Source organism: Carassius gibelio, chromosome A9 (genome assembly GCF_023724105.1).
Source record: "Carassius gibelio isolate Cgi1373 ecotype wild population from Czech Republic chromosome A9, carGib1.2-hapl.c, whole genome shotgun sequence".
Taxonomy (NCBI): Eukaryota; Metazoa; Chordata; class Actinopteri; order Cypriniformes; family Cyprinidae; genus Carassius; species Carassius gibelio.
In genome coordinates this window covers 4,109,680-4,135,517 of record NC_068379.1, presented here as the reverse complement: position 1 = coordinate 4,135,517, position 25,838 = coordinate 4,109,680, and the positions used below count along the sequence as shown (strand labels likewise).

The 25,838-nt window shown below is 39.2% G+C and overlaps 1 protein-coding gene and 2 long non-coding RNA genes across 7 annotated transcripts in view; 2 read left to right on the top strand and 1 right to left on the bottom strand.

The window, feature by feature from the left end:
- Positions 1 to 25,796, top strand: part of LOC128019463 (uncharacterized) — a 27,077-nt gene extending 1,281 nt beyond the window's left edge. Inside the window, exons 2-5 of one of the 4 annotated variants that reach the window (XR_008185163.1) lie at positions 8,238 to 8,363; positions 25,324 to 25,404; positions 25,585 to 25,626; positions 25,669 to 25,796. This is a non-coding gene — a long non-coding RNA (uncharacterized LOC128019463). Of the gene's footprint in view, positions 1 to 8,237; positions 8,499 to 25,323; positions 25,476 to 25,584 lie in introns of those variants that run through there. The other 3 variants (XR_008185161.1, XR_008185160.1, XR_008185162.1) reach the window with 3 other exon arrangements.
- LOC128019461 (zona pellucida sperm-binding protein 4-like) lies at positions 6,541 to 25,838 on the bottom strand. 2 transcript variants are annotated; one of them, XM_052605455.1, is made up of 9 exons: positions 25,253 to 25,838; positions 8,025 to 8,598; positions 7,762 to 7,949; positions 7,590 to 7,687; positions 7,360 to 7,517; positions 7,097 to 7,289; positions 6,876 to 7,023; positions 6,723 to 6,795; positions 6,541 to 6,650 (listed from the first exon to the last, which is right to left on the bottom strand). In XM_052605455.1, the coding sequence occupies exons 1-9, from the start codon at positions 25,808 to 25,810 to the stop codon at positions 6,574 to 6,576; spliced, it is 2,067 nt and encodes a 688-aa protein (XP_052461415.1). In that variant the 5' UTR covers positions 25,811 to 25,838; the 3' UTR covers positions 6,541 to 6,573. The 2 variants fall into 2 exon arrangements, with proteins under 2 accessions (XP_052461415.1, XP_052461414.1); XM_052605454.1 differs by having other exon boundaries at positions 8,025 to 8,543; positions 25,324 to 25,838.
- Positions 10,055 to 12,290, top strand: LOC128019464 (uncharacterized). The gene is made up of 2 exons (XR_008185164.1): positions 10,055 to 10,566; positions 10,662 to 12,290. It is a non-coding gene; the product is annotated as an uncharacterized LOC128019464 (long non-coding RNA).

The window sequence follows — 25,838 nt, the reverse complement described above, 5'->3', positions numbered from 1 at the left end:
AATTAGCATTGCAATTGTGTGTTTATTGTCATTAAAAAGTTCTCCGCTCTTTAATAGTGTTCTCAAAATGGTGGCACAAAAACATTATTCATAGAATCTTTTTAAATATTACTACTTTTTTTACAATGTTCAGAGAACATTCAAAAGTAACATTTCCATAATGTTTGGGAAATCATCAAAATGTTCCCTTAACATTCTCATAACCAGGAAAAAACATTAAAAAAAAATAAAAAAAAACTGGACTTCCAGTGAACATTCAAAAATAAAATTTAAATAACTTAATGGAAAGGCTTGCATAATGATATTTGAACATATTTCTGTTAAAGGTGCCACAGAATGGAAAACTGTATTTACCTTGGCATAGTTGAATAAGAGTTGTACATGGAAATGATTGTGAAATATCGTGAGCCTCAAACACCATTGAAAATCTCGTGCTGCAATAGTCCACTGAACAAGAGGCGAATCCAAACATAACACCGACTGTGATATTACAGTAGGGATCATTAATGTTTACACCCCCAACATTTGCATAACGTTTACCAGCCCATGTTCTAGGCCAGCCAGACCAGCCAGATATTGCTATTAAAACTGATAAATAAATAAAAAAAGAAACCAAAATGTTTTCAAATATTTAGCAATTAAGATAGATCGCTGACCCTAAACTGCAACGTCCTACTTTATTAACTTTCTAAAGTGTCAAAAAAGTGGAAAAGACAAGTGCAAAAATGCTTATAACAGCAACACAGAAGCTGTGTCCACATCTTCACCGACAACTCTCTCAAGCCTCGTTCACTCGGACGCTAAATATTCTTTCAAAATCTCTTAAAATCTGTATATTTGTCTGATACAGTCTCAGACATATTAGGTTGGATGCCTAATCTCTCCATCGTTCATGCTGGACAGAAAAGATTTGTGCCATGAAACAGCCAATCAGAGTTGAGCTCAACATTATTATTCATGACCCCTCCAAATATTTCTAGGAACAAATCCTAGGTTTGTAAATGGACATGTAAAACCATTTCTGGAAAATTTTTGCCATTACCTAAGCCACATACCTTTTATGTACATAGATATCATTTCAAATATTGTATCAATGCATTTTATGGCACCTTTTAACTGGGATTATGAACTCCTATTTTGGCCAGAAGTTAAAAATGTCTTCTTTAGTTTTTGTCTTCTCCATATGTGAACTGATGGACTGGAGTGGTGTGGATTATTGTGATGTTTTTACTCTCATTCTGTCGGCACCCATTCATGCAGGGCATCCATCGCTGAGACACTGATGCAGTGCTACATTTCTACAAACCTGATGAAGAAACAAACTCATCCTAATCTTGGATGGCCCGAGGGTGAGCACATTTTCAGCAAATCTTCATTGTCACTACTGCTTTATAAAACTCTTCTCATCCCATGCAGAGGACAGGAGTCTCAAAGCCTCGGCCGTGCCTTTCTTTGCTCACCTCCTAACCAGGCAGTGCAGTTGGGTTTAGCAGGTGGGCTGTGGATTTGGATGCTCTTGGTAGCCAGAGCATCACGGTACTAGAGTTTCTCCACAAGCGAGCGGATCTCAAACAGGGTCAGAGCAGGAACACAGGCAGCATGGAGTGACATAGCTCCGATTATCACACCGTTCTCTGACAAAACCTTACGAGTGTCAATGGGACACTGGTGAGGGACAAACACAGAACGAACAAGGTGAATGCTGGGGAAACTGTCACAGCGTCTGTTCTGTGTATCCCTGGGTGTCCACTAGAGGTCTCACTTACGCATATCCTCGCCCCACTTCAGTACTGCATTTCTCACAAGCCTTTATCTGGACTAATCACTTCATTGCACACAGCTGTTCCCACTCACATTGTTTGCACCGGTCTATATATACCCTGTTTGTTTCTGTCATTGTCATGGAGTACTTGGTTAATGTCACCTGGTATTGTCATGTTCCCTGGTTTTTGTTGTGTTTCTTGTTTTGGACTGCTTTTCTGATTTTGACCTTTGCCTGGCTGCTTTATGATTCTGGATTACCCTAATAAAACACTACTTTTGGATCTTTGGACCTAATCATCTGAATCAACTAATTAACTCTAAACACCTGCAAAAGATTCCTGAGGCTTTTAAATACTCCCAGTCTGGTTCATTACTCAAAACCGCAATCGTGGGTAAGATTGCTGACCTGACTGCTGTCCAGAAGGCCATCATTGACACCCTCAAGCGAGAGGGTAAGACACAGATAGAAATTTCTGAACGAATAGGCTGTTCCCAGAGTGCTGTATCAAGGCACCTCAGTGGGAAGTCTGTTGGAAGGAAAAAGTGTGGCAAAAAACGCTGCACAATGAGAAGAGGTGACCGGACCCTGAGGAAGATTGTTGAGAAGGACCGATTCCAGACCTTGGGGGACCTTGAGGAAGCAGTGGACTGAGTCTGGAGTAGAAACATCCAGAGCCAACGTGCACAGGCGTGTGCAGGAAATGGGCTACAGAGAAGCAGCACTGGACTGTTGCTCAGTGGTCCAAAGTACTTTTTTCGGATGAAAGCAAATTTTGCATGTCATTCTGAAATCAAAGTGGGATATTGTGAAGAGAAAGTTGAGAGACGCAAGACCCAACACTCTGGATGAGCTTAAGGCCGTTATCGAAGCATCCTGGGCCTCCATAACACCTCAGCAGTGCCACAGGCTGATTGCCTCCATGCCACGCCGCATTGAAGCAGTCATTGAGTGCATAACTGAACATAATTATTTGAAGGTTAACTTTTTTTTTTTTAAATTAAAAACACTTTTCTTTTATTGGTCGGATTAAATATGCTAATTTTTTGAGATAGGAATTTTGGGTTTTCATGAGCTGTATGCCAAAATCATCAGTATTAAAACAATAAAAGACCTGAAATATTTCAGGTAGTGTGCAATGAATCTAAAATGTATTAAAGTTTAATTTTTATCATTACATTATGGAAAATAATGAACTTTTATCACAAAATGCTAATTTTTTGAGAAGGACCTGAATATATATATATGATGTAAGATTAATAAGGGAATTAGGGTCAATATAACTCAAAGGGGTTTGAATTACAGTGAATAAGAACCAAATTAGTATGCAAATTATTCTGAATTAATATTTAACACTTTATCAACTGTTCGTCCACTGATAAATTGAAATTAGGGTATTTTATCAATTCTGGACAAAATATTATCCCGCGGCCTACGGTAATAATATCATACAATTATGATAACTGATTATGAGCAAGTTAACAGAATCTATTGTTTAAGGCAGTAAACTTGTAAGCACACAGCACAAGACACTTTTATGTAAAATCAGACAAGGCTTTATTGTACTACTCTAATACACACAAACTAAACTAACGAAAACACACATTCATTAAAACAGTGACAGAGAAAAGTGATGTTATTAACGGAGGGTGAATGGAGTCCCAGGTGTCTAGTGTTAGACATATTTCTTGACCGCAACCTGAGAGAATCAATCTACTAGCATTTTAATCTTAGTTAGTTTCTTAAAGGGTTAGTTAATCAAAAAAAAAAAATTTAGATTTAGTCAGAGAGCTCTCAGTCCCTCCATTGAAACTGTGTGTACGGTCTACTGTCCATGTCCAGAAAGGTAAGAAAGAATTTTTTGAAGTTTAGAATTTTTGGAATTTTTTGAAGCATCAAAAATAAATGTTTGTCCAAAAATAGCAAAAACTATGACTTTATTCATCATTGTCTTCTCTTCCATGTCTGTTGTGAGAGAGTTAAAAACAAATCAATTTGTGATATCCGGTTCGCGAACGAATCATCAGATCTTTTGAACCAGTTCACCAAATCGAACTGAATTGTTTTAAACGGTTTGCATCTCCAATACGCATTAATCCACAAATGACTTCAGCTGTTAACTTTTTTAATGTGGCTGACACTCCCTCTGAGTTAAAACAAACCAATATCCCGGAGTAATTCATTTACTCAAACAGTACACTGACTGAACTGCTGTGAAGAGAGAACTGAAGATGAACAGCGAGCTGAGCCAGATATTGACTCGATAACTACCGAGTCGTAGTTTTTGCTATTTTTGGACCAAATTTTTTTTTTTGATGCTTCAAAATATTCTAACTGACCCTCTGATGTCACATGGACTTATGGACACATGGACAGTATACCGTACATTTAGATTTTTGGGTGATCTATCGCTTTAATAAGATTTGCACCAGTTTCAGCTAGAATTAGGAGATATTGTGTACTTGCGTTTGGATGCAGCTTGTGGTTTTGGATGTATTCCCTTCTGTAACGAAGTTGCTGGAGAGGGAATCTCTGCCGCTGATTGGCTGGCAGTTGGTCGATGACGCGTTCTGAGGGACAGCACTCAATGGTGAGTGGTTGAGTGGCTTTGCCAGGTGGCGCTTCGTTTGCAAGACTTCCTGGATTGCCGGTTGCTATTCCACCAGTCTGGAGCGACTCTAAGATGAGTTTTGAGTGAGCTCTTGGTGGTTTGAAGATTACACGCTTGATGATGGAAAGGTCAGCACAAAACATAAGCAAGAGCAAAGTCACTGGAAAAGCAGGGCAAAAAGTCAACGCAAAATCAAGGAAAACTGCTTGTCATTGGGTTATAAGCGTGTCCATCTGACCCGTCCTTCCTAGTGTGACAGCCAATCAGATATTGTCTTGGGCGGGACCTACGGCCAGTTCTCCAGTTCTTGCATGTAATTAGCGTAATGTCCACGTGAACGCGTGTGTCCAAACTCCTGAGAGTTTAGTTGAAACGCTTTAATAAGCGAACTAGTTTAAATATGGTGCATTCTACACACATCTACTTTATACCAAATTCTAGAAATCATTTACCCATCAAGTAGGTACCAAAATACATATACTTTGCATATTTGAGGTGGAGATAAATAAGGATTTAGTCGTGATAAGTGTTTAACACACAAAATTAAAATGAGTAATATAAAGCATGCACAATACAGAGAATACACATGTATGAGGCAACTTCTGGTGATTAGTTCCTATAACTGAGGTAGAAAACCCTACGAATAGGCTGTAATTAAAGTTAAAGACACAGAAACAATTCCACAAGTTATATAAAACATGCATGATACGTAAGATATATGTGGGGTAAATGCTGGTAATCAATTCAGCTTATTGGAAACAATTTTGAGACCGTTATTTGTATTCAACCACAAGTGGGTTAAATTTCAGTCTACTGGTTTTGGAGACAAAGTCTCTGGAATTTACAGCTGCAGAAAGGAGGTGTTCACTGGTTTAAGGTTTGTGGTGATCCTGGGCCATAGGAATGCCTTAGCATCTTTCCGTTTCCTGATAAGTCTGGGGATTTATGCATTGGGGTCACCACAGGGTTTATTGGCCATTTGGTCTTAAGTTGGGGGAACAAAGAGAAATCTTTTCCTGCTGTCCTGGCATCGCTGGTATGAGATTAGACCGGCACAAAAAGGAAAATGGGGGTGACATCTCCTTTAGCCATCTTGGCACCATGACTGTGTTTTATGACGTACTAATGGTTCGATGGGAAATTGACTGTTCAAGGATAATCCTACAGTGAATCTGTAATCTAAATTACTTAATGAACAAGTTCACACTCGGCCTTCTATTTTGTTTCTCATGAAACTTTGACTCAGTTTGTTCTTGTGAGCCTTGACATGATGGCAGAACAGCATTGTCTTTTTACGAGGACACGACTTAATGCCGAGAACAGAACAGACACCCCGTCCTAGCCAATTAGCGCATGATCCAAACAACATCTGGCTGGCAAGCCCTGATGTGTTTACACACACGAATAGGTCCCCTTGTGAAAAAGTGTGCTTAATTGTATTAAAAGTGTACCTTCAATCTTAAAAGTATACTTTTTTTAAAAAAAAAAAAGTGCATTTGCAGATATCATAGTTTAAATTAAAGGCCACTTAAGTGTACTTACAGATTACACTTTAATCACAACAGGTCTTAACCTAGGTGCACTTTATATAAAAATAAAAAAAACTTATGTCTAAGTATTACTTAGATTACATAATTATGTTAGTGTTTTAAGAACAATTGTTTATCACTATACTAAAGCACATGTGAAATAATTTACTTTAATTTCAACTTCAGTGTGTTCTCTTGTATTTTCAGTGTGTTCTCTTGGACTACAATATATAGCCTACTATGTGCATTAATGCAGTCAATAAGAATAAACTTCAATACACGCTTGTGTAGTATACTCCAATAAAACTGAATTGTTGACATTATCCATTTCCAGCTCCTGCTGGTTTCAAGTAGTTTTTCAGCAAACCACTCTTGAGCAAGACACCAGACCACCAATTGCTCCCACGCAAAATGTGCATGTGCACTTGGATGGGTTAAACATCCAGTTAACAATTAACCCTTTAAAAGGGGGAACCTTGTGCTGCTCCAGGTTAGCAACTAGAGGATGGATAGGGGACTCTGAATGCGCAGGCTTACAAAAAGTTGTGGAACCTTGGTTTAATAGTGAGAAAAAAAAACCTGGCAAGAGGGGCATTTAATACCAGATTCTGCAAAACACCACCAATAGACAAGATACCTCAGGGTTCTGCAAAGTTTATTAAAAACTAGATTTACATGACCAGAGTAACTGCTCCACTAGAAACCACAGTCTGCTCCCCAGAGACAGCCTTGATAGGAGTATCTCTTCCTGAAAGGGGAGTGTTAGAAGTGAGAACACTCATAAAATGCTCAGTTCCTCTGGTCAAAAGTGAGAACTCACGTTTCCTGGTGCAGCGTTGCTCACAAGAGCCAGATGATGGATGGCACACCTCTGTACTGCAATGGATGAAGATCTGACAGGGAAGAAAGAGGCTCAAGTCATAGACTCCACAAGTAGTAAATACCAGTGTTCAAGTAATGGGGGGGGGCATACGGTTTCCTGCAGGGCAGCCAGTGAGGCTGGATCTACAAATGTGAACATCTGCACAACAAAGCGCTTGTAGTGGGTTGGGAACTGAAGACCAGACGATCCAGTCACTGGAACCAGTGTGGTCAGATAACGGTCGTCCTGGTAAGGGCATCTGAAGACAAAAGAAGGTTAGAAAGAGGGTCTCCCCAGCAGACGAACAGGATAAAGATTGGCTGTACACTCACCCATCGATCAGAAGGTCCCACTGGGGGAGACTGAGTGGACTAGGGGTTGAAGTAGTCCAACAGCGTCCCAGCATCAGGACAATGTTGGGGTCAGTCCTCTCCATAATGTGCACCTCAACATACACAGGCTCTCGCAGGACTTTTGTGATGGGATAATCAGCATCACTGTAGTAGGACGTGTAGGCCTCATCCCCTGAGGAACACTGGGGTTTAACCAGACTCAAGTTTGAAAGGCTTTAGGCAGACACAGGACAAGACCTTACCTTCAGCACAGCCTTTGGTGACACATTGGCCATTGGCCAGTCTGAGCTCCACCCTGAGAGGTCCAGGAGCAGCTACTGGTGGAGGTGGAGGAACGGAGTTGACCTCCACAACCAGAGCTTCCACAGAAGTTTCAGAGTATCTACACTGGAAGAGAAACCTGGACAACACACAGCAAGCTTGTAGCATTTGTCAGGGATTAAATGTTCACACCAAGTCATAGATCACCTACTCAAAATGACTGTCCCTTGTGATGGAACCATATGGTCCAATCCCCACTTCATAGGATGAAGTCATTCGGTTTTCATACACCACATATCCGCCGTCCTCCTGTGAACAGAAACAGTGGCAGCATCCAGTCCATCATAAGCAAATGCAGAATAAAACCAGTAGCAGCTGCTCACCATCACACTCGTGCCACATGCGGTCACTGGGAACTGGTATATGGCAAAGGAAGGTGTGGACCCCACAGGAGCACAAGGTGGGTCGTTTCCACCCAGTAAATGAACCGAATCCAGACTCAGTCGAGGCAGAGTAACGTCTCTAGACACCACTACCACAAACTGACCATCTCTAATACACTGGACAGTTACTAGAACAAGGTACAAGAGCAGGTTAATGGAGAGAATCAGTTTAACATGAACTGAATAAGACTGTGAACACTTACCCGCCCTCCCATAGAAACACTGCTGTGCGTTAAAGCAGCAGTTAATAGCTTCACACTCAGCTCTACTGATCCCAGGTAGACCACATTGGATCTGCTCCAAATCAGCTACAGCACATTTATCAAGGGGATCTGCCTGCACTACTGGCTTCTGAATCGGAAACTGTGGTTTGGGTAGTTGTTGAACTGGCTTCTGAAGTGGAAACTGTGGTTTAGGTTGTTGAACTGGCTTCTGAAGTGGAAACTGTGGTTTAGGTTGTTGTTGAACTGGCTTCTGAAGTGGAAACTGCTGGTAAGTTGGTTGTTGAACCGGCTTCTGAAGTGGAAACTGCTCGTAAGTTGGTTGTTGAACCGGCTTCTGAAGCGGAAAATGCTGAGGAACCTGCTGGTTACTTGGTTGTTGAACCGGCTTCTGAAGTGGAAACTGCTGGTGAGTTGGTTGTTGAACCGGCTTCTGAAGCGGAAACTGTGGTTTAGGTTGTTGTTGAACCGGCTTCTGAAGTGGAAACTGCTGGTAAGTTGGTTGTTGAACCGGCTTCTGAAGTGGAAACTGCTGGGTCATCAGAGATTGAACATCCTGAAGCGATTTACTCCAGTGTGGAACAGCATGACAGAAAGCACAAACCAGCAAAATCTGAACCGAACACCAACTTGCAGCCATTGTTTAACAGCTAAACACAATGTGGAGATACTGCCCTTTGGTCTTTTTGTATTCTGCAGATTTCAGCCAATTAACGATAGTCCCTCCCTATTCATTAACACTCATGGTTCTCATGAGTTGCAGAAAGGGGAGCTTATGCAGCTGGGTGATTCTCATTGGATCTCAAGATAGAATTCTAATTTTTCCTATTTTGAACATAAATGCACAAAAAGAATTTGAAAAATCTTACTATCTTATCTGATTGTAATTGATTCTCAAATTCTGTTAACATGGTGTTCCTTGAGTCCAATGTCATATTGACAACAAATAAGAATGGTTCAAGTCCAATGTTTACTGGGACTTGCCAAAAGTAAATGTTTTTCTTTGGTGCCGTTGTCCTTACCACTCCCCGCAGACAAGTGTGCTCTTAAAAATATGAGGAAAATACTACATTAAGCAGTTAATGATTTTAAGTATATGGAAGCTTATTTCCACCACAGAAGAAAAAAATAAATAAATAGAGAAGAAGAAAAAAGGTCATTTTGACTATTTATGTCATGACTGATCTATCTCACTGTTCACTAATATCTCAAGGTTGCTGACTTTTTTTCTCCAAATTGACCTTTTTGATTCCTTTGGGGGAAATAATTCCATAGAATCCATAGAAGTTTGTCAGCAAGTTTATTGAAACCACAAAAAAACCACATAGTTAAAGAGAAACCCTAACAAGCTTTTATTCTTTATGATCAGACTTCAAGCTTTCTCTAGTAAAACATGACTGCAAAAAGAAAAAGAAAAGAAAAAGAAAAGAGCAATCTGAGTTAACATGACTAAATCAATTGACACTTAATGGACAAGTACAATAGAAGACCCCAGCAGCAAACACCAATTTTGGAATGTTTATTTTTTTCTGTGATGCAAGCTATGTCAATTAGCATTGCAATTGTGTGTTTATTGTCATTCAAAGTTTTCCGCTCTTTAATAGTGTTCTCAAAACGTTGGCACAAAAACATTATTCATAGAATCTTTTTAAATATTACTACTTGTTTCACAATGTTCAGAGAACATTCAAAAGTAACGTTTCCATAATGTTTGGGAAATTATCAAAATGTTTCCTTAACATTCTCATAACCAGGAAAAAACATAAAAAAAAAAAAAGAAAAAAAAAAAGCTGGACATCCAGTGAGGATTCAAAAATAAAATTTGAATAACATAATGGAAAGGCTTGTATAATGATATTTGAACATATTTCTGTTAAAGGTGCCACAGAATGGAAAACTGTATTTACCTTGGCATAGTTGAATAAGAGTTATGTACATGGAAATGAAATATCGTGAGCCTCAAACACCATTGAAAATCTCGTGCTGCAATAGTTCACTGAACAAGAGGCTGAAGGAGTGGATGCCGATTTGCCATATCCTTCATACTGATATTAATTATTTTATTACATGATTTCTTGTTTGACTATTAATCAAGTTATAGCAAGAGTGAAATGTGTAACCTTATGTGTGCTGTATTTCTTTTCCTCAAGATTAATGTCCACATATTATGTGTGTGTATCCAACCGTAATGATAAGACACTCGCCAGTGCTAGAAAGCCTTGAATTTTAGATAAGTTCTCTGTGTACGTGTGTTAGTATCTGTCTGTACAGGGAGAAGCTCAGACAGTCCCAGGACAAACAATCAACTGCCAGTGTCCAGCATATCAGATATACGTCTTTGGAGAGTTTTATCTAGGTTTTGGAACCAATCAGAATTTTGTTGACTCATGTATTGACGCAATTAGTATCCTCTGTCAGGGTATAACTGTGGTTGATTTTGTATTGTACTGGGGGCGGCCTGCGAACTCCTTCGAGAGTGTTGAAGCTGACTTCTGCTGATGAAATTGCAAACTATTTTCTTCAAGTAAAATTATTATTATTAATTGAACTCATCTCTGAGTCCTGGTCTTCATTGCGACATATCTGGTCCCTGGGTTTTAACTGTAAATTCCCCTACAGTTAATGGTGGAGGATCGGCGGGCAATAGTTCTTTGTTGACATCCCTGATCAATCATCAAACCAAGGTAGGAAAGATTTTAGATTTAATATTATTGGTTAGGAACTGTCTGTGAGTGGAGGGGGTCGAGAGAAGGAGGAACGATAGACTCACTCAGACGTGAGGGGGTAGACACCAGCTCCAGGGTGGAGTAGGTAAATTGGTGTCACAATATACCTGTAAATAAGTAACCTTGTGAGTATAAGGGGTACAAGTACACATCGGTAGGTCTTGATATAAGATATTTAGAGATGTGTACAGTTACAGAGGGAACAGGTGCACACCTATAGGTCTTAGAGAGAGATGTAAAAATTTGTTTCTAGGTGTGCACAGTCCAGGGGGGGACAAAAACGCATTCTTAACAGGCATGTGAACCCGTAAAGGGCAGTGCTGGGTCAAGCACCGAGGGACAAAGGACACATAAGGCCGTAAATAGGCAGTGCTGGGTCAAGCACAGAGAGCCAAAAAGCACGAGAGGCCATAAAGGGCAGTGCATTTACGGCCGGGTAAGCCAAAGTAGGGGTATGGGAAATCCCGAGAAGAATGTAAGACGCTAGACGGGGGTTCTAGTCGTATCTCGCTCTTCCAACTCTCGATCACCCACCATTACAGACAGGGGCGCCCCGAGCTTAGAAATAGGCCAGGTCAGTGGTTAGGGAAAAGAGTATCCAAAATTAGTGTTTAAAAATAAATAGTGATAATTCATATGTGCACCTATAAAAATATAGGGATATATGCAAAGGGAAAGTATTGATTGATCTGGGATGCCTCAGGAACAACCCCAAAAGAGCTAAAATGTAGTTTTCATGACCCTGATTGGATTGGACCAGTATATGGAAATTCTGGAATATACTTTGCAATTTCATCACGCAGAAGTCAAGTGCTGTTGGTAAGATCGCCGCCTCAATATGTTTTTGGTTTATGATAGAAATATGACTGACAAATTAGGTAACCTGGTCAGCCCTGATAGAAATAATGAAACAGAAGAGAGCAAATGCTGTAAACAGTTTGGCTCTGAAGCTCTGACTTTAAAAAAATATATATATTCTCTGAATTCATTTAAAGAATGATCAGTCTGAGCTTTAATTCTGATTGTAATGTTAAAACAAAAACTTGATTGGCTTTAAACTTAGAAAGAACCTGAGAAATAAACATTTATAAATGTATGTGCCGATTTGTTAAAAATAATCCCAGAAGTAACTGAGTGATGATTTAATCTGATTCTCTGTGCATAGAAGGTTTAAATGACAAAGAATGATATCATAAGACCTGTTCCAGTTCCTATATAATTGTTGAAAGTCCTGACAAGGAATACTGAACAGAATTCTGGGTTAGTGAAAAAAAAAAAAAAAAAAAAAAACTGTAGGCACACAAATTGGCAGTGGCATTTTGGAAAAACTTAGAAGCTTATGTTTTGTTAAAAAAAGATAAAATTACTTTGACTACAATGAAGCCGTTGTTTTATCTCATGCTGGCCCCCACCATGACTCTGGCTTAAGCTTTGAAAGTACCAGAGACATGTTCTGAGTAAAAAAAAAAAATAAAGTAATTCCTATATTTACTAATGTTTGGCCAAAAGAGTAATTTTATTGTTGGATTGCAAAATTGTAGTCACGCAGCATCATAAAAAAGAAAAAAGAAGAGAAAAGAAAATTATTTTTTGTTTATGAGAAGATAAATTTGTAAACAAGTAACATAAACGGGGGTTTCAAAGTAACTTTGAAGACAGCATGCTAGCAAGACCCAAAGTAATTTACCTGGGTCAGATAACCTCTGACAGATTTAAAACCAATGTTGAAATTCAGAAGCCATGGCCAGAATTAAGTGAATGGATAAATACAAGTTGATGTAAAAGTAATGACAATGACTGCAAAGAACTTTGAGAAACATTTGAGTTGCGAAAATAAAGTAAAAATACAAATATAAAGATGTTTATTTTTAAAATGCATATAATTTCTGACAAGTTTTAAACTGGGCTAGAGTAAAATTATAGTACGATGAAATTATGTTAAAAATGAATGAAAATGCATTGTTACGAGTCCTGAATCCCTCAGAGTTCTCTCTCTCTCATTCAAAGTAAGCTAAAATGCCGTTATCTGAGCTTGTGTTTAAGTGATAAGATATTTATAGTACAGCACAGTGTTTTAGTCAAATCATAGGCAGAGATGCTAAAGGACATGCTAAAAAGAGTTCAGATTTAATGTATTAAGAGGGCAATTGGTAGTTAAATGTTCAACTGCCCAATGCATGTAAGAAATAAGAGATTATAAAAATAATGAATAACAATTTAGGAGCAATTGTTGAAGAGACATGAGGTCTTTAAAATCATAATACAGACCCTGAGCTATAGATGTAATAATTTTGAATAGTTAAACAGTTGTATTGCTATTTGTTCTATGACCAGTAACTTATCTGTCTTATTTTTAGTCTCCACCATCATACAGGGCCTGATGGCTCCAGCTACAGAAGCAACAGAAAATTACAATGAATGGACGGGTGTGAAAAATAAATTGACTGAGTAATCTCAGCATGATAGTTTGGAGGTATCCAATTGATTTTAGCAATTAAATATTAGTTTGATTAACCCTTTTCAATGTTTTAACACTAGTAGGTGCTGTCAATGGCTCTCATGGTTCTTGAGTGCACCTTTCCTAAGCTGCAAGAAATACTGGATTCTGGAAGCAGACTGTCGAGGATGTTGCAACGGGAAAGAGTGGTTACCAGTGTGCATGAGGTGATTTCTCAATGACGGGTAAGATCCTCTTCTGGCCAATAGGGGACAACCTAAGGCAGGGGGTCACCGCCACTGGGCACCTGCCCTGAAGGGAGGTGTTATATGTGAGATGGTAGTGGAGTTGAGCGGATGCTTGATAGGCCTAGAGCATCATTAAGAGGGGAACTGTATGAAGTACAGCAATCTGCCTCAAAATGTGAGCTCCTCCAGACCTGATCACCAGCAACCGCATTCCTTGACTGATTGTTGTGACAAGCGTCCACAACTTGATGCAACTATGCCAGTGGATCACACCCTGAGGACAAGGAGCTTATTTATAAAAAGTTAATGGCAATGGGCTTTCAAGAACCATCTGAGACCATGTGATGACAGCCATTATTTTGAGACAAAAATTTCTTATGAGGCTAAAATGATATTGAACTAATATGTCTATATCTTAGTCTTTACTCATGCAGGTCATTAGGCATGACACAAGATGATAACAAGATATGGTGGTGGCTAAAAATGAAGACTGCTTCTGCTTAATCAAGAGATGGTTTAGATAACAAAGGTTAAGGGAATTAAGCATGTAAGGTAAAAATAATTTTAAAGAAATGTTCCTAGCATTATGTATTTTAAACAGTTTAAACTGAGATTTTAGATCTAGAAACTTTGACATTTTTAACTTATTTGAATAATTTAGGGTTATATGTTGTAATGAATTTTATATTATAGTCTAAGTTAAAGTTTGGCAAAAATTGTCAAAATAAATAAATAAATAATATTTTGCACAGTAAGAGAGAGAGAGAGAGAGTGCTTGAGTGGAGGCAGGGATAGTGCTCTTCTTCTATTATTGGCCTGCTAAGAAAGAGTAACCAAAACAGAGCAATAATTTTAAGACCAAAACAACCCAGCTGATTTTTCTCAAAATAAAAATCATTAATGAACAGGCAAACTTTGAGATTAGATAAGAGATTAGGTACAAACTTGGTAAAATGCACAGACAATGTTTGAGTTTAAATCCTTCCGATTTAATACCAAAAGGAAAACCTTAAATATGAGCTGTTAAAATATAAATGTGTTAAGTATGTGCATGCATGAGGATGGCTATATATATATTATTGGGGGACAATTCTGTTCCTGTTTTGTTTCAACTGAGTCACTAACCTCTGGAATGAGTGTTTTATCATTACAGAAGTGTTAAGTGAAATTACTTTACAGAAGTCGATAATTCTGAGTGAAACTAATGAAAAGACAATGCCAAACATGGGACGAGCTTTAAGTGGATTGGTTATCCAGCTCTGTCTGCTACTGGTAATAATGACTTGTTTTGTCTTTTATAATACTGATTTAAATCACTCTCTGGATTAATATGTTAAAGAGTGTTTATATGATTGGATTTGTGAAATTTAAGTTTGCCGTCCAAAATGGGTTTAAAATCCATGCCTAAATTTAAATGAGGGTCTAAATTTTAACAAGTTAACACTTTGTTGTTTGAATGGTGAAGGTAAATATTTTAGACTTGACGGCAGAAAAACAGTGACAGATTGGCTACGTCACTAACCAAATTATCCAGAGAGCACCCTCACATAAAGAAGCCTGGTGGGAAAACAAAGGAGTGAATCCTGCTTGTGTAATATAGTGCAAAAGCTTTATGTAGTGGTTTATGTAGAACAGAGATAAGTTGAACAAAAATGTGTGGATAGCCCCTTAATGGAGCAAATCCATAACAAGAGGTTTGAATTAATTGAAATAGCACAGCAAAAAAAAATTATAATAATACATTTTGTTTAAACAACACAATTGTAATAGGCTCTATGGAGCTGCTTATGAACACTTGTCAAGTCAAATTAATATTGTGAACACTGACAGGTCTTTTTGATAATGTATACTGTTTCAATACAGATTTACAGAAACTGAGGATGTCTCTTTAATAAATATTTGGCCGTTTAGCACTTAGTAATAGTATTGTTCATTTAGTAATAATATTGGGAAATCTGTCTGCTCTTTTTCAGTTTATAATAATTTTGAGTAAATTAATATCACTGCCAAATGACAAACATGAACGAGGGTTTTTAAGACATTGATCAAGTAGCTGACCTGTAAGCATTTATCACTGACAAAACAGTGAGAACTAAATTGACTTTATACTAAGTATTGAGGATTTGCTTCTGAATGTGTCGCTAATATAGTCTGAGTAAAGTAATATGGTATGATAATTGACAAGATTTGCATTTAAAAAAAAAAAAAAAAAAAAGGTAATAATAAGGCAATGAGTATGGTTAACAGTAATGTAAAACTTAATAAAAGGGTTATTAAGTAATAAACTAGGAACTGCTCTAGGTTTGAGGAAATTATGATTATTTTTATTTTTATTTTTAAAGATGGCTCAATATTGATCTTACTTATTTTTGGTTTGTTTATTTTTGTGTTTTTAACACCAAGTTTGGAGTGAAAGGGAATAATGGATATTCAGTCCCTCTAATTGCACCATTGATCGGGAAAATGATAGATTTTCATAAAATAAGGGTCTCTTTACTGGGATTTAGTTTATAAGCAATGTCTGTATTTGTTATCTGTGAGGTGACTGAGGGTCTGACATATGTCAGGAATGCAATAACAGTGGTTATTCATTTAGCCCGGCTTCCAGAGAATAATATATATATTATTTTAAATATTATACGTTTATTGTAATGAGTTTATTTTAAGATATGACCAAATTAACTAAAATTCATCATAGTTGTATAAAACATGCTAAAAGAAAACAAATAAGGCAAATATCCTTCTTAAGGGTTTAAAAAAAAAAAATGAATTGGTTATAGTGTATGCGGTTTTCTTTAATGATTTGTTAAATCTGGTTAATGAATATGCAAATTTAGGGCTGTTAGATAAATGTTTTGTTTTAGAGGGTAAGTGTGAAGTAGCTGCAGTAGGAAGAGAGGCATTTACAAAGATATGTTGATGAAAGTATATATGGATGGAGGACACTTTTCCAGGTAGAGGGACACACAGAATAATTCACTGGAAAAGACATTATGTGAAGAAAGACTAGTGCAAGTGGCGATATTGTGGGATTAAGTAAGTAGATGAATGTATATGGGAAGTAAGAATGATTATGGGAAGTATTTTGTACAAAATAATGTGTTTATTACTAGAAATGTCAGCCAGTACCAGAGATCTTAAGTATATGCACCTGCTTAAGTTGACCAACAGCCTGCATTCTTACCATGCATCACAACTACACCTGACCTCATTTATTAGACCAGATGTGGGGTATTAGACCCCACATTGATCTAAAACGGGGGACTGAAGGAGTGGAGGCCGATTTGCCATATCCTTCATACTGATATTAATTATTTTATTACATGATTTCTTGTTTGACTATTAATCAAGTTATAGCAAGAGTGAAATGTGTAACCTTATGTGTGCTGTATTTCTTTTCCTCAAGATTAATGTCCACATATTATGTGTGTGTATCCAACCGTAATGATAAGACACTCGCCAGTGCTAGAAAGCCTTGAATTTTAGATAAGTTCTCAGTGTATGTGTGTTAGTATCTGTCTGTACAGGGAGAAGCTCAGACAGTCCCAGGACAAACAATCAACTGCCAGTGTCCAGCATATCAGATATACGTCTTTGGAGAGTTTTATCTAGGTTTTGGAACCAATCAGAATTTTGTTGACTCATGTATTGACGCAATTAGTATCCTCTGTCAGGGTATAACTGTGGTTGATTTTGTATTGTACTGGGGGCGGCCTGCGAACTCCTTCGAGAGTGTTGAAGCTGACTTCTGCTGATGAAATTGCAAACTATTTTCTTCAAGTAAAATTATTATTATTAATTGAACTCATCTCTGAGTCCTGGTCTTCATTGCGACATATCTGGTCCCTGGGTTTTAACTGTAAATTCCCCTACAAGGCGAATCCAAACATAACACCGACTGTGATATTACAGTAGGGATCATTGATGTTTACACCCCCAACATTTGCATAACGTTTACCAGCCCATGTTCTAGGCCAGCCAGACCAGCCAGATATTGCTATTAAAACTGATAAATAAATAAAAAAAGAAACCAAAATGTTTTCAAATATTTAGCAATTAAGATAGATGAAGATATCGCTGACCCTAAACTGCAACGTCCTACTTTGTTAACTTTCTAAAGTGTCAAAAAAAGTGGAAAAGACAAGTGCAAAAATGCTTATAACAGCAACACAGAAGCTGTGTCCACATCTTCACCGACAACTCTCTCAAGCCTCGTTCACTGGGACGCTAAACATTCTTTCAAAATCTCTTAAAATCTGTATCTTTGTCTGATACAGCCATATCAGGTTGGATGCCTAATCTCTCCATCATTCATGCTGGACAGAAAATATTTTTGCCATTAAACAGCCAATCAGAGTTGAGCTCAACATTATTATTCATGACCCCTCCAAATATTTCTAGGAACAAATCCTAGGTTTGTAAATGGACATGTAAAACCATTTCTGGAAAATTTTTGCCATTACCTAAGCCACATACCTTTTATGTACATAGATATCATTTCAAATATTGTATCAATGCATTTTATGGCACCTTTTAACTGGGATTATGAACTCCTATTTTGGCCAGAAGTTAAAAATGTCTTCTTTAGTTTTTGTCTTCTCCATATGTGAACTGATGGACTGGAGTGGTGTGGATTATTGTGATGTTTTTACTCTCATTCTGTCGGCACCCATTCATGCAGGGCATCCATCGCTGAGACACTGATGCAGTGCTACATTTCTACAAACCTGATGAAGAAACAAACTCATCCTAATCTTGGATGGCCCGAGGGTGAGCACATTTTCAGCAAATCTTCATTGTCACTACTGCTTTATAAAACTCTTCTCATCCCATGCAGAGGACAGGAGTCTCAAAGCCTCGGCCGTGCCTTTCTTTGCTCACCTCCTAACCAGGCAGTGCAGTTGGGTTTAGCAGGTGGGCTGTGGATTTGGATGCTCTTGGTAGCCAGAGCATCGCGGTACTAGAGTTTCTCCACAAGCGGGCGGATCTCAAACAGGGGTCAGTGCAGGAACACAGGCAGCATGGAGTGACATAGCTCCGATTATCACACCGTTCTCTGACAAAACCTTACGAGTGTCAATGGGACACTGGTGAGGGACAAACACAGAACGAACAAGGTGAATGCTGGGGAAACTGTGTCACAGTGTCTGTTCTGTGTATCCCTGGGTGTCCACTAGAGGTCTCACTTACGCATATCCTCACCCCACTTCAGTACTGCATTTCTCACAAGCCTTTATTTGGACTAATCACTTCATTGCACACAGCTGTTCCCACTCACATTGTTTGCACCGGTCTATATATACCCTGTTTGTTTCTGTCATTGTCATGGAGTACTTGGTTAATGTCACCCGGTATTTTCATGTTCCCTGGTTTTTGTTGTGTTTATTGTTTTGGACTGCTTTTCTGATTTTGACCTTTGCCTGGCTGCTTTATGATTCTGGATTACCCTAATAAAACACTGCTTTTGGATCTTTGGACCTAATCATCTGAATCAACTAATTAACTCTAAACACCTGCAAAAGATTCCTGAGGCTTTTAAAAACTCCCAGCCTGGTTCATTACTCAAAACCGCAATCATGGGTAAGATTGCTGACCTGACTGCTGTCCAGAAGGCCATCATTGACACCCTCAAGCGAGAGGGTAAGACACAGATAGAAATTTCTGAACGAATAGGCTGTTCCCAGAGTGCTGTATCAAGGCACCTCAGTGGGAAGTCTGTTGGAAGGAAAAAGTGTGGCAAAAAACGCTGCACAATGAGAAGAGGTGACCGGACCCTGAGGAAGATTGTTGAGAAGGACCGATTCCAGACCTCGGGGGACCTTGAGGAAGCAGTGGACTGAGTCTGGAGTAGAAACATCCAGAGCCACTGTGCACAGGCGTGTGCAGGAAATGGGCTACAGAGAAGCAGCACTGGACTGTTGCTCAGTGGTCCAAAGTACTTTTTTCGGATGAAAGCAAAATTTTGCATGTCATTCTGAAATCAAAGTGCCAGAGTCTGGAGGAAGACTGGGGAGAAGGAAATGCCAAAATGCCTGAAGCCCAGTGTCGGGTACCCACAGTCAATGATGGTATTACTGTGCGCAATTGGCCTGCCAACTCTCCTGACCTGAACCCCATAGAGAATCTGTGGGATATTGTGAAGAGAAAGTTGAGAGACGCAAGACCCAACACTCTGGATGAGCTTAAGGCCGTTATCGAAGCATCCTGGGCCTCCATAACACCTCAGCAGTGCCACAGGCTGATTGCCTCCATGCCACGCCGCATTGAAGCAGTCATTGAGTGCATAACTGAACATAATTATTTGAAGGTTAGCTTTTTTTTTTTAAATTAAAAACACTTTTCTTTTATTGGTCGGATGAAATATGCTAATTTTTTGAGATAGGAATTTGGGGTTTTCATGAGCTGTATGCCAAAATCATCAGTATTAAAACAATAAAAGACCTGAAATATTTCAGTTGGTGTGCAATGAATCTAAAATGTATTAAAGTTTAATTTTTATCATTTACATTATGGAAAATAATGAACTTTTATCACAAAATGCTAATTTTTTGAGAAGGACCTGAGTATATATATATGATGTAAGATTAATAAGGGAATTAGGGTCAATATAACTCAAAGGGGTTTGAATTACAGTGAATAAGAACCAAATTAGTATTCAAATTATTCTGAATTAATATTTAACACTTTACCAACTGTTCGTCCACTGATAAATTGAAATTAGGGTATTTTATCAATTCTGGACAAAATATTATCCCGCGGCCTACGGTAATAATATCATACAATTATGATAACTGATTATGAGCAAGGTAACAGAATCTATTGTTTAAGGCAGTAAACTTGTAAACACACAGCACAAGACACTTTTATGTAAAATCAGACAAGGCTTCATTGTACTACTCTAATATACACAAACTAAACTAACGAAAACACACATTCATTAAAACAGTGACAGAGAAAAGTGATGTTATTAACGGAGGGTGAATGGAGTCCCAAGTGTCTAGTTTTAGACATATTTCTTGACCGCAACCTGAGAGAATCAATCTACTAGCATTTTAATCTTAGTTAGTTTCTTAAAGGGTTAGTTAATCAAAAAAAAAATGTTATTAATAACTCACCTTCATGTCGTTCCAAACCCGTAAGACCTTCGTTTATCTTTGGAACACTGTTTAAGATATTTTAGATTTAGTCAGAGAGCTCTCAGTCCCTCCATTGAAACTGTGTGTACGGTCTACTGTCCATGTCCAGAAAGGTAAGAAAGAATTTTTTGAAGTTTTGAATTTTTTGAAGCATCAAAAATAAATGTTTGTAAAAAAATAGCAAAAACTATGACTTTATTCATCATTGTCTTCTCTTCCATGTCTGTTGTGAGAGAGTTAAAAACAAAGCAATTTGTGATATCCGGTTCGCGAACGAATCATCAGATCTTTTGAACCAGTTCACCAAATCCAACTGAATTGTTTTAAACGGTTTGCATCTCCAATACGCATTAATCCACAAATGACTTAAGCTGTTAACTTTTTTAATGTGGCTGACACTCCCTCTGAATTAAAACAAACCAATATCCCGGAGTAATTCATTTACTCAAACAGTACACTGACTGAACTGCTGTGAAGAGAGAACTGAAGATGAACAGCGAGCTGAGCCAGATATTGACTCGATAACTACCGAGTCGTAGTTTTTGCTATTTTTGTACCAAATTTTTTTTTTTGATGCTTCAAAATATTCTAACTGACCCTCTGATGTCACATGGACTTATGGACACATGGACAGTATACCGTACATTTAGATTTTTGGGTGATCTATCGCTTTAATAAGATTTGCACCAGTTTCAGCTAGAATTAGGAGATATTGTGTACTTGCGTTTGGATGCAGCTTGTGGTTTTGGATGTATTCCCTTCTGTAACGAAGTTGCTGGAGAGGGAATCTCTGCCGCTGATTGGCTGGCAGTTGGTCGATGACGCGTTCTGAGGGACAGCACTCGATGGTGAGTGGTTGAGTGGCTTTGCCAGGTGGCGCTTCGTTTGCAAGACTTCCTGGATTGCCGGTTGCTATTCCACCAGTCTGGAGCGACTCTAAGATGAGTTTTGAGTGAGCTCTTGGTGGTTTGAAGAGTACACGCTTGATGATGGAAAGGTCAGCACAAAACATAAGCAAGAGCAAAGTCACTGGAAAAGCAGGGCAAAAAGTCAACGCAAAATCAAGGAAAACTGCTTGTCATTGGGTTATAAGCGTGTCCATCTGACCCGTCCTTCCTAGTGTGACAGCCAATCAGATATTGTCTTGGGCGGGACCTACGGCCAGTTCTCCAGTTCTTGCATGTAATTAGCGTAATGTCCACGTGAACGCGTGTGTCCAAACTCCTGAGAGTTTAGTTGAAACGCTTTAATAAGCGAACTAGTTTAAATATGGTGCATTCTACACACATCTACTTTATACCAAATTCTAGAAATCATTTACCCATCAAGTAGGTACCAAAATACATATACTTTGCATATTTGAGGTGGAGATAAATAAGGATTTAGTCGTGATAAGTGTTTAACACACAAAATTAAAATGAGTAATATAAAGCATGCACAATAAAGAGAATACACATGTATGAGGCAACTTCTGGTGATTAGTTCCTATAACTGAGGTAGAAAACCCTACGAATAGGCTGTAATTAAAGTTAAAGACACAGAAACAATTCCACAAGTTATATAAAACATGCATGATACGTAAGATATATGTGGGGTAAATGCTGGTAATCAATTCAGCTTATTGGAAACAATTTTGAGACCGTTATTTGTATTCAACCACAAGTGGGTTAAATTTCAGTCTACTGGTTTTGGAGACAAAGTCTCTGGAATTTACAGCTGCAGAAAGGAGGTGTTCACTGGTTTAAGGTTTGTGGTGATCCTGGGCCATAGGAATGCCTTAGCATCCTTCCGTTTCCTGATAAGTCTGGGGATTTATGCATTGGGGTCACCACAGGGTTTATTGGCCATTTGGTCTTAAGTTGGGGGAACAAAGAGAAATCTTTTCCTGCTGTCCTGGCATCGCTGGTATGAGATTAGACCGGCACAAAAAGGAAAATGGGGGTGACATCTCCTTTAGCCATCTTGGCACCATGACTGTGTTTTATGACGTACTAATGGTTCGATGGGAAATTGACTGTTCAAGGATAATCCTACAGTGAATCTGTAATCTAAATTACTTAATGAACAAGTTCACACTCGGCCTTCTATTTTGTTTCTCATGAAACTTTGACTCAGTTTGTTCTTGTGAGCCTTGACATGATGGCAGAACAGCATTGTCTTTTTACGAGGACACGACTTAATGCCGAGAACAGAACAGACACCCCGTCCTAGCCAATTAGCGCATGATCCAAACAACATCTGGCTGGCAAGCCCTGATGTGTTTACACACACGAATAGGTCCCCTTGTGAAAAAGTGTGCTTAATTGTATTAAAAGTGTACCTTCAATCTTAAAAGTATACTTTTTTAAAAAAAAAAAAAGTGCATTTGCAGATATCATAGTTTAAATTAAAGGCCACTTAAGTGTACTTACAGATTACACTTTAATCACAACAGGTCTTAACCTAGGTGCACTTTATATAAAAATAAAAAAAAACTTATGTCTAAGTATTACTTAGATTACATAATTATGTTAGTGTTTTAAGAACAATTGTTTATCACTATACTAAAGCACATGTGAAATAATTTACTTTAATTTCAACTTCAGTGTGTTCTCTTGTATTTTCAGTGTGTTCTCTTGGACTACAATATATAGCCTACTATGTGCATTAATGCAGTCAATAAGAATAAACTTCAATACACGCTTGTGTAGTATACTCCAATAAAACTGAATTGTTGACATTATCCATTTCCAGCTCCTGCTGGTTTCAAGTAGTTTTTCAGCAAACCACTCTTGAGCAAGACACCAGACCACCAATTGCTCCCACGCAAAATGTGCATGTGCACTTGGATGGGTTAAACATCCAGTTAACAATTAACCCTTTAAAAGGGGGAACCTTGTGCTGCTCCAGGTTAGCAACTAGAGGATGGATAGGGGACTCTGAATGCGCAGGCTTACAAAAAGTTGTGGAACCTTGGTTTAATAGTGAGAAAAAAAAACCTGGCAAGAGGGGCATTTAATACCAGATTCTGCAAAACACCACCAATAGACAAGATACCTCAGGGTTCTGCAAAGTTTATTAAAAACTAGATTTACATGACCAGAGTAACTGCTCCACTAGAAACCACAGTCTGCTCCCCAGAGACAGCCTTGATAGGAGTATCTCTTCCTGAAAGGGGAGTGTTAGAAGTGAGAACACTCATAAAATGCTCAGTTCCTCTGGTCAAAAGTGAGAACTCACGTTTCCTGGTGCAGCGTTGCTCACAAGAGCCAGATGATGGATGGCACACCTCTGTACTGCAATGGATGAAGATCTGACAGGGAAGAAAGAGGCTCAAGTCATAGACTCCACAAGTAGTAAATACCAGTGTTCAAGTAATGGGGGGGGGCATACGGTTTCCTGCAGGGCAGCCAGTGAGGCTGGATCTACAAATGTGAACATCTGCACAACAAAGCGCTTGTAGTGGGTTGGGAACTGAAGACCAGACGATCCAGTCACTGGAACCAGTGTGGTCAGATAACGGTCGTCCTGGTAAGGGCATCTGAAGACAAAAGAAGGTTAGAAAGAGGGTCTCCCCAGCAGACGAACAGGATAAAGATTGGCTGTACACTCACCCATCGATCAGAAGGTCCCACTGGGGGAGACTGAGTGGACTAGGGGTTGAAGTAGTCCAACAGCGTCCCAGCATCAGGACAATGTTGGGGTCAGTCCTCTCCATAATGTGCACCTCAACATACACAGGCTCTCGCAGGACTTTTGTGATGGGATAATCAGCATCACTGTAGTAGGACGTGTAGGCCTCATCCCCTGAGGAACACTGGGGTTTAACCAGACTCAAGTTTGAAAGGCTTTAGGCAGACACAGGACAAGACCTTACCTTCAGCACAGCCTTTGGTGACACATTGGCCATTGGCCAGTCTGAGCTCCACCCTGAGAGGTCCAGGAGCAGCTACTGGTGGAGGTGGAGGAACGGAGTTGACCTCCACAACCAGAGCTTCCACAGAAGTTTCAGAGTATCTACACTGGAAGAGAAACCTGGACAACACACAGCAAGCTTGTAGCATTTGTCAGGGATTAAATGTTCACACCAAGTCATAGATCACCTACTCAAAATGACTGTCCCTTGTGATGGAACCATATGGTCCAATCCCCACTTCATAGGATGAAGTCATTCGGTTTTCATACACCACATATCCGCCGTCCTCCTGTGAACAGAAACAGTGGCAGCATCCAGTCCATCATAAGCAAATGCAGAATAAAACCAGTAGCAGCTGCTCACCATCACACTCGTGCCACATGCGGTCACTGGGAACTGGTATATGGCAAAGGAAGGTGTGGACCCCACAGGAGCACAAGGTGGGTCGTTTCCACCCAGTAAATGAACCGAATCCAGACTCAGTCGAGGCAGAGTAACGTCTCTAGACACCACTACCACAAACTGACCATCTCTAATACACTGGACAGTTACTAGAACAAGGTACAAGAGCAGGTTAATGGAGAGAATCAGTTTAACATGAACTGAATAAGACTGTGAACACTTACCCGCCCTCCCATAGAAACACTGCTGTGCGTTAAAGCAGCAGTTAATAGCTTCACACTCAGCTCTACTGATCCCAGGTAGACCACATTGGATCTGCTCCAAATCAGCTACAGCACATTTATCAAGGGGATCTGCCTGCACTACTGGCTTCTGAATCGGAAACTGTGGTTTGGGTAGTTGTTGAACTGGCTTCTGAAGTGGAAACTGTGGTTTAGGTTGTTGAACTGGCTTCTGAAGTGGAAACTGCTGGTAAGTTGGTTGTTGAACCGGCTTCTGAAGCGGAAACTGTGGTTTAGGTTGTTGTTGAACTGGCTTCTGAAGTGGAAACTGCTGGTAAGTTGGTTGTTGAACCGGCTTCTGAAGTGGAAACTGCTCGTAAGTTGGTTGTTGAACCGGCTTCTGAAGCGGAAAATGCTGAGGAACCTGCTGGTTACTTGGTTGTTGAACCGGCTTCTGAAGTGGAAACTGCTGGTGAGTTGGTTGTTGAACCGGCTTCTGAAGCGGAAACTGTGGTTTAGGTTGTTGTTGAACCGGCTTCTGAAGTGGAAACTGCTGGTAAGTTGGTTGTTGAACCGGCTTCTGAAGTGGAAACTGCTGGGTCATCAGAGATTGAACATCCTGAAGCGATTTACTCCAGTGTGGAACAGCATGACAGAAAGCACAAACCAGCAAAATCTGAACCGAACACCAACTTGCAGCCATTGTTTAACAGCTAAACACAATGTGGAGA

Coding starts and splice junctions, on each gene's coding strand:
- LOC128019461 (XM_052605455.1), bottom strand. CDS start 25,810: ATGGCTGCAAGTTGGTGTTCGGTTCAGATTTTGCTGGTTTGTGCTTTC. Junction 7,024..7,096: donor TGGGACCTTCTGATCGATGG/GTGAGTGTACAG, acceptor TTTTGTCTTCAG/ATGCCCTTACCAGGACGACC. Junction 6,651..6,722: donor GCAACGCTGCACCAGGAAAC/GTGAGTTCTCAC, acceptor CTCCCCTTTCAG/GAAGAGATACTCCTATCAAG.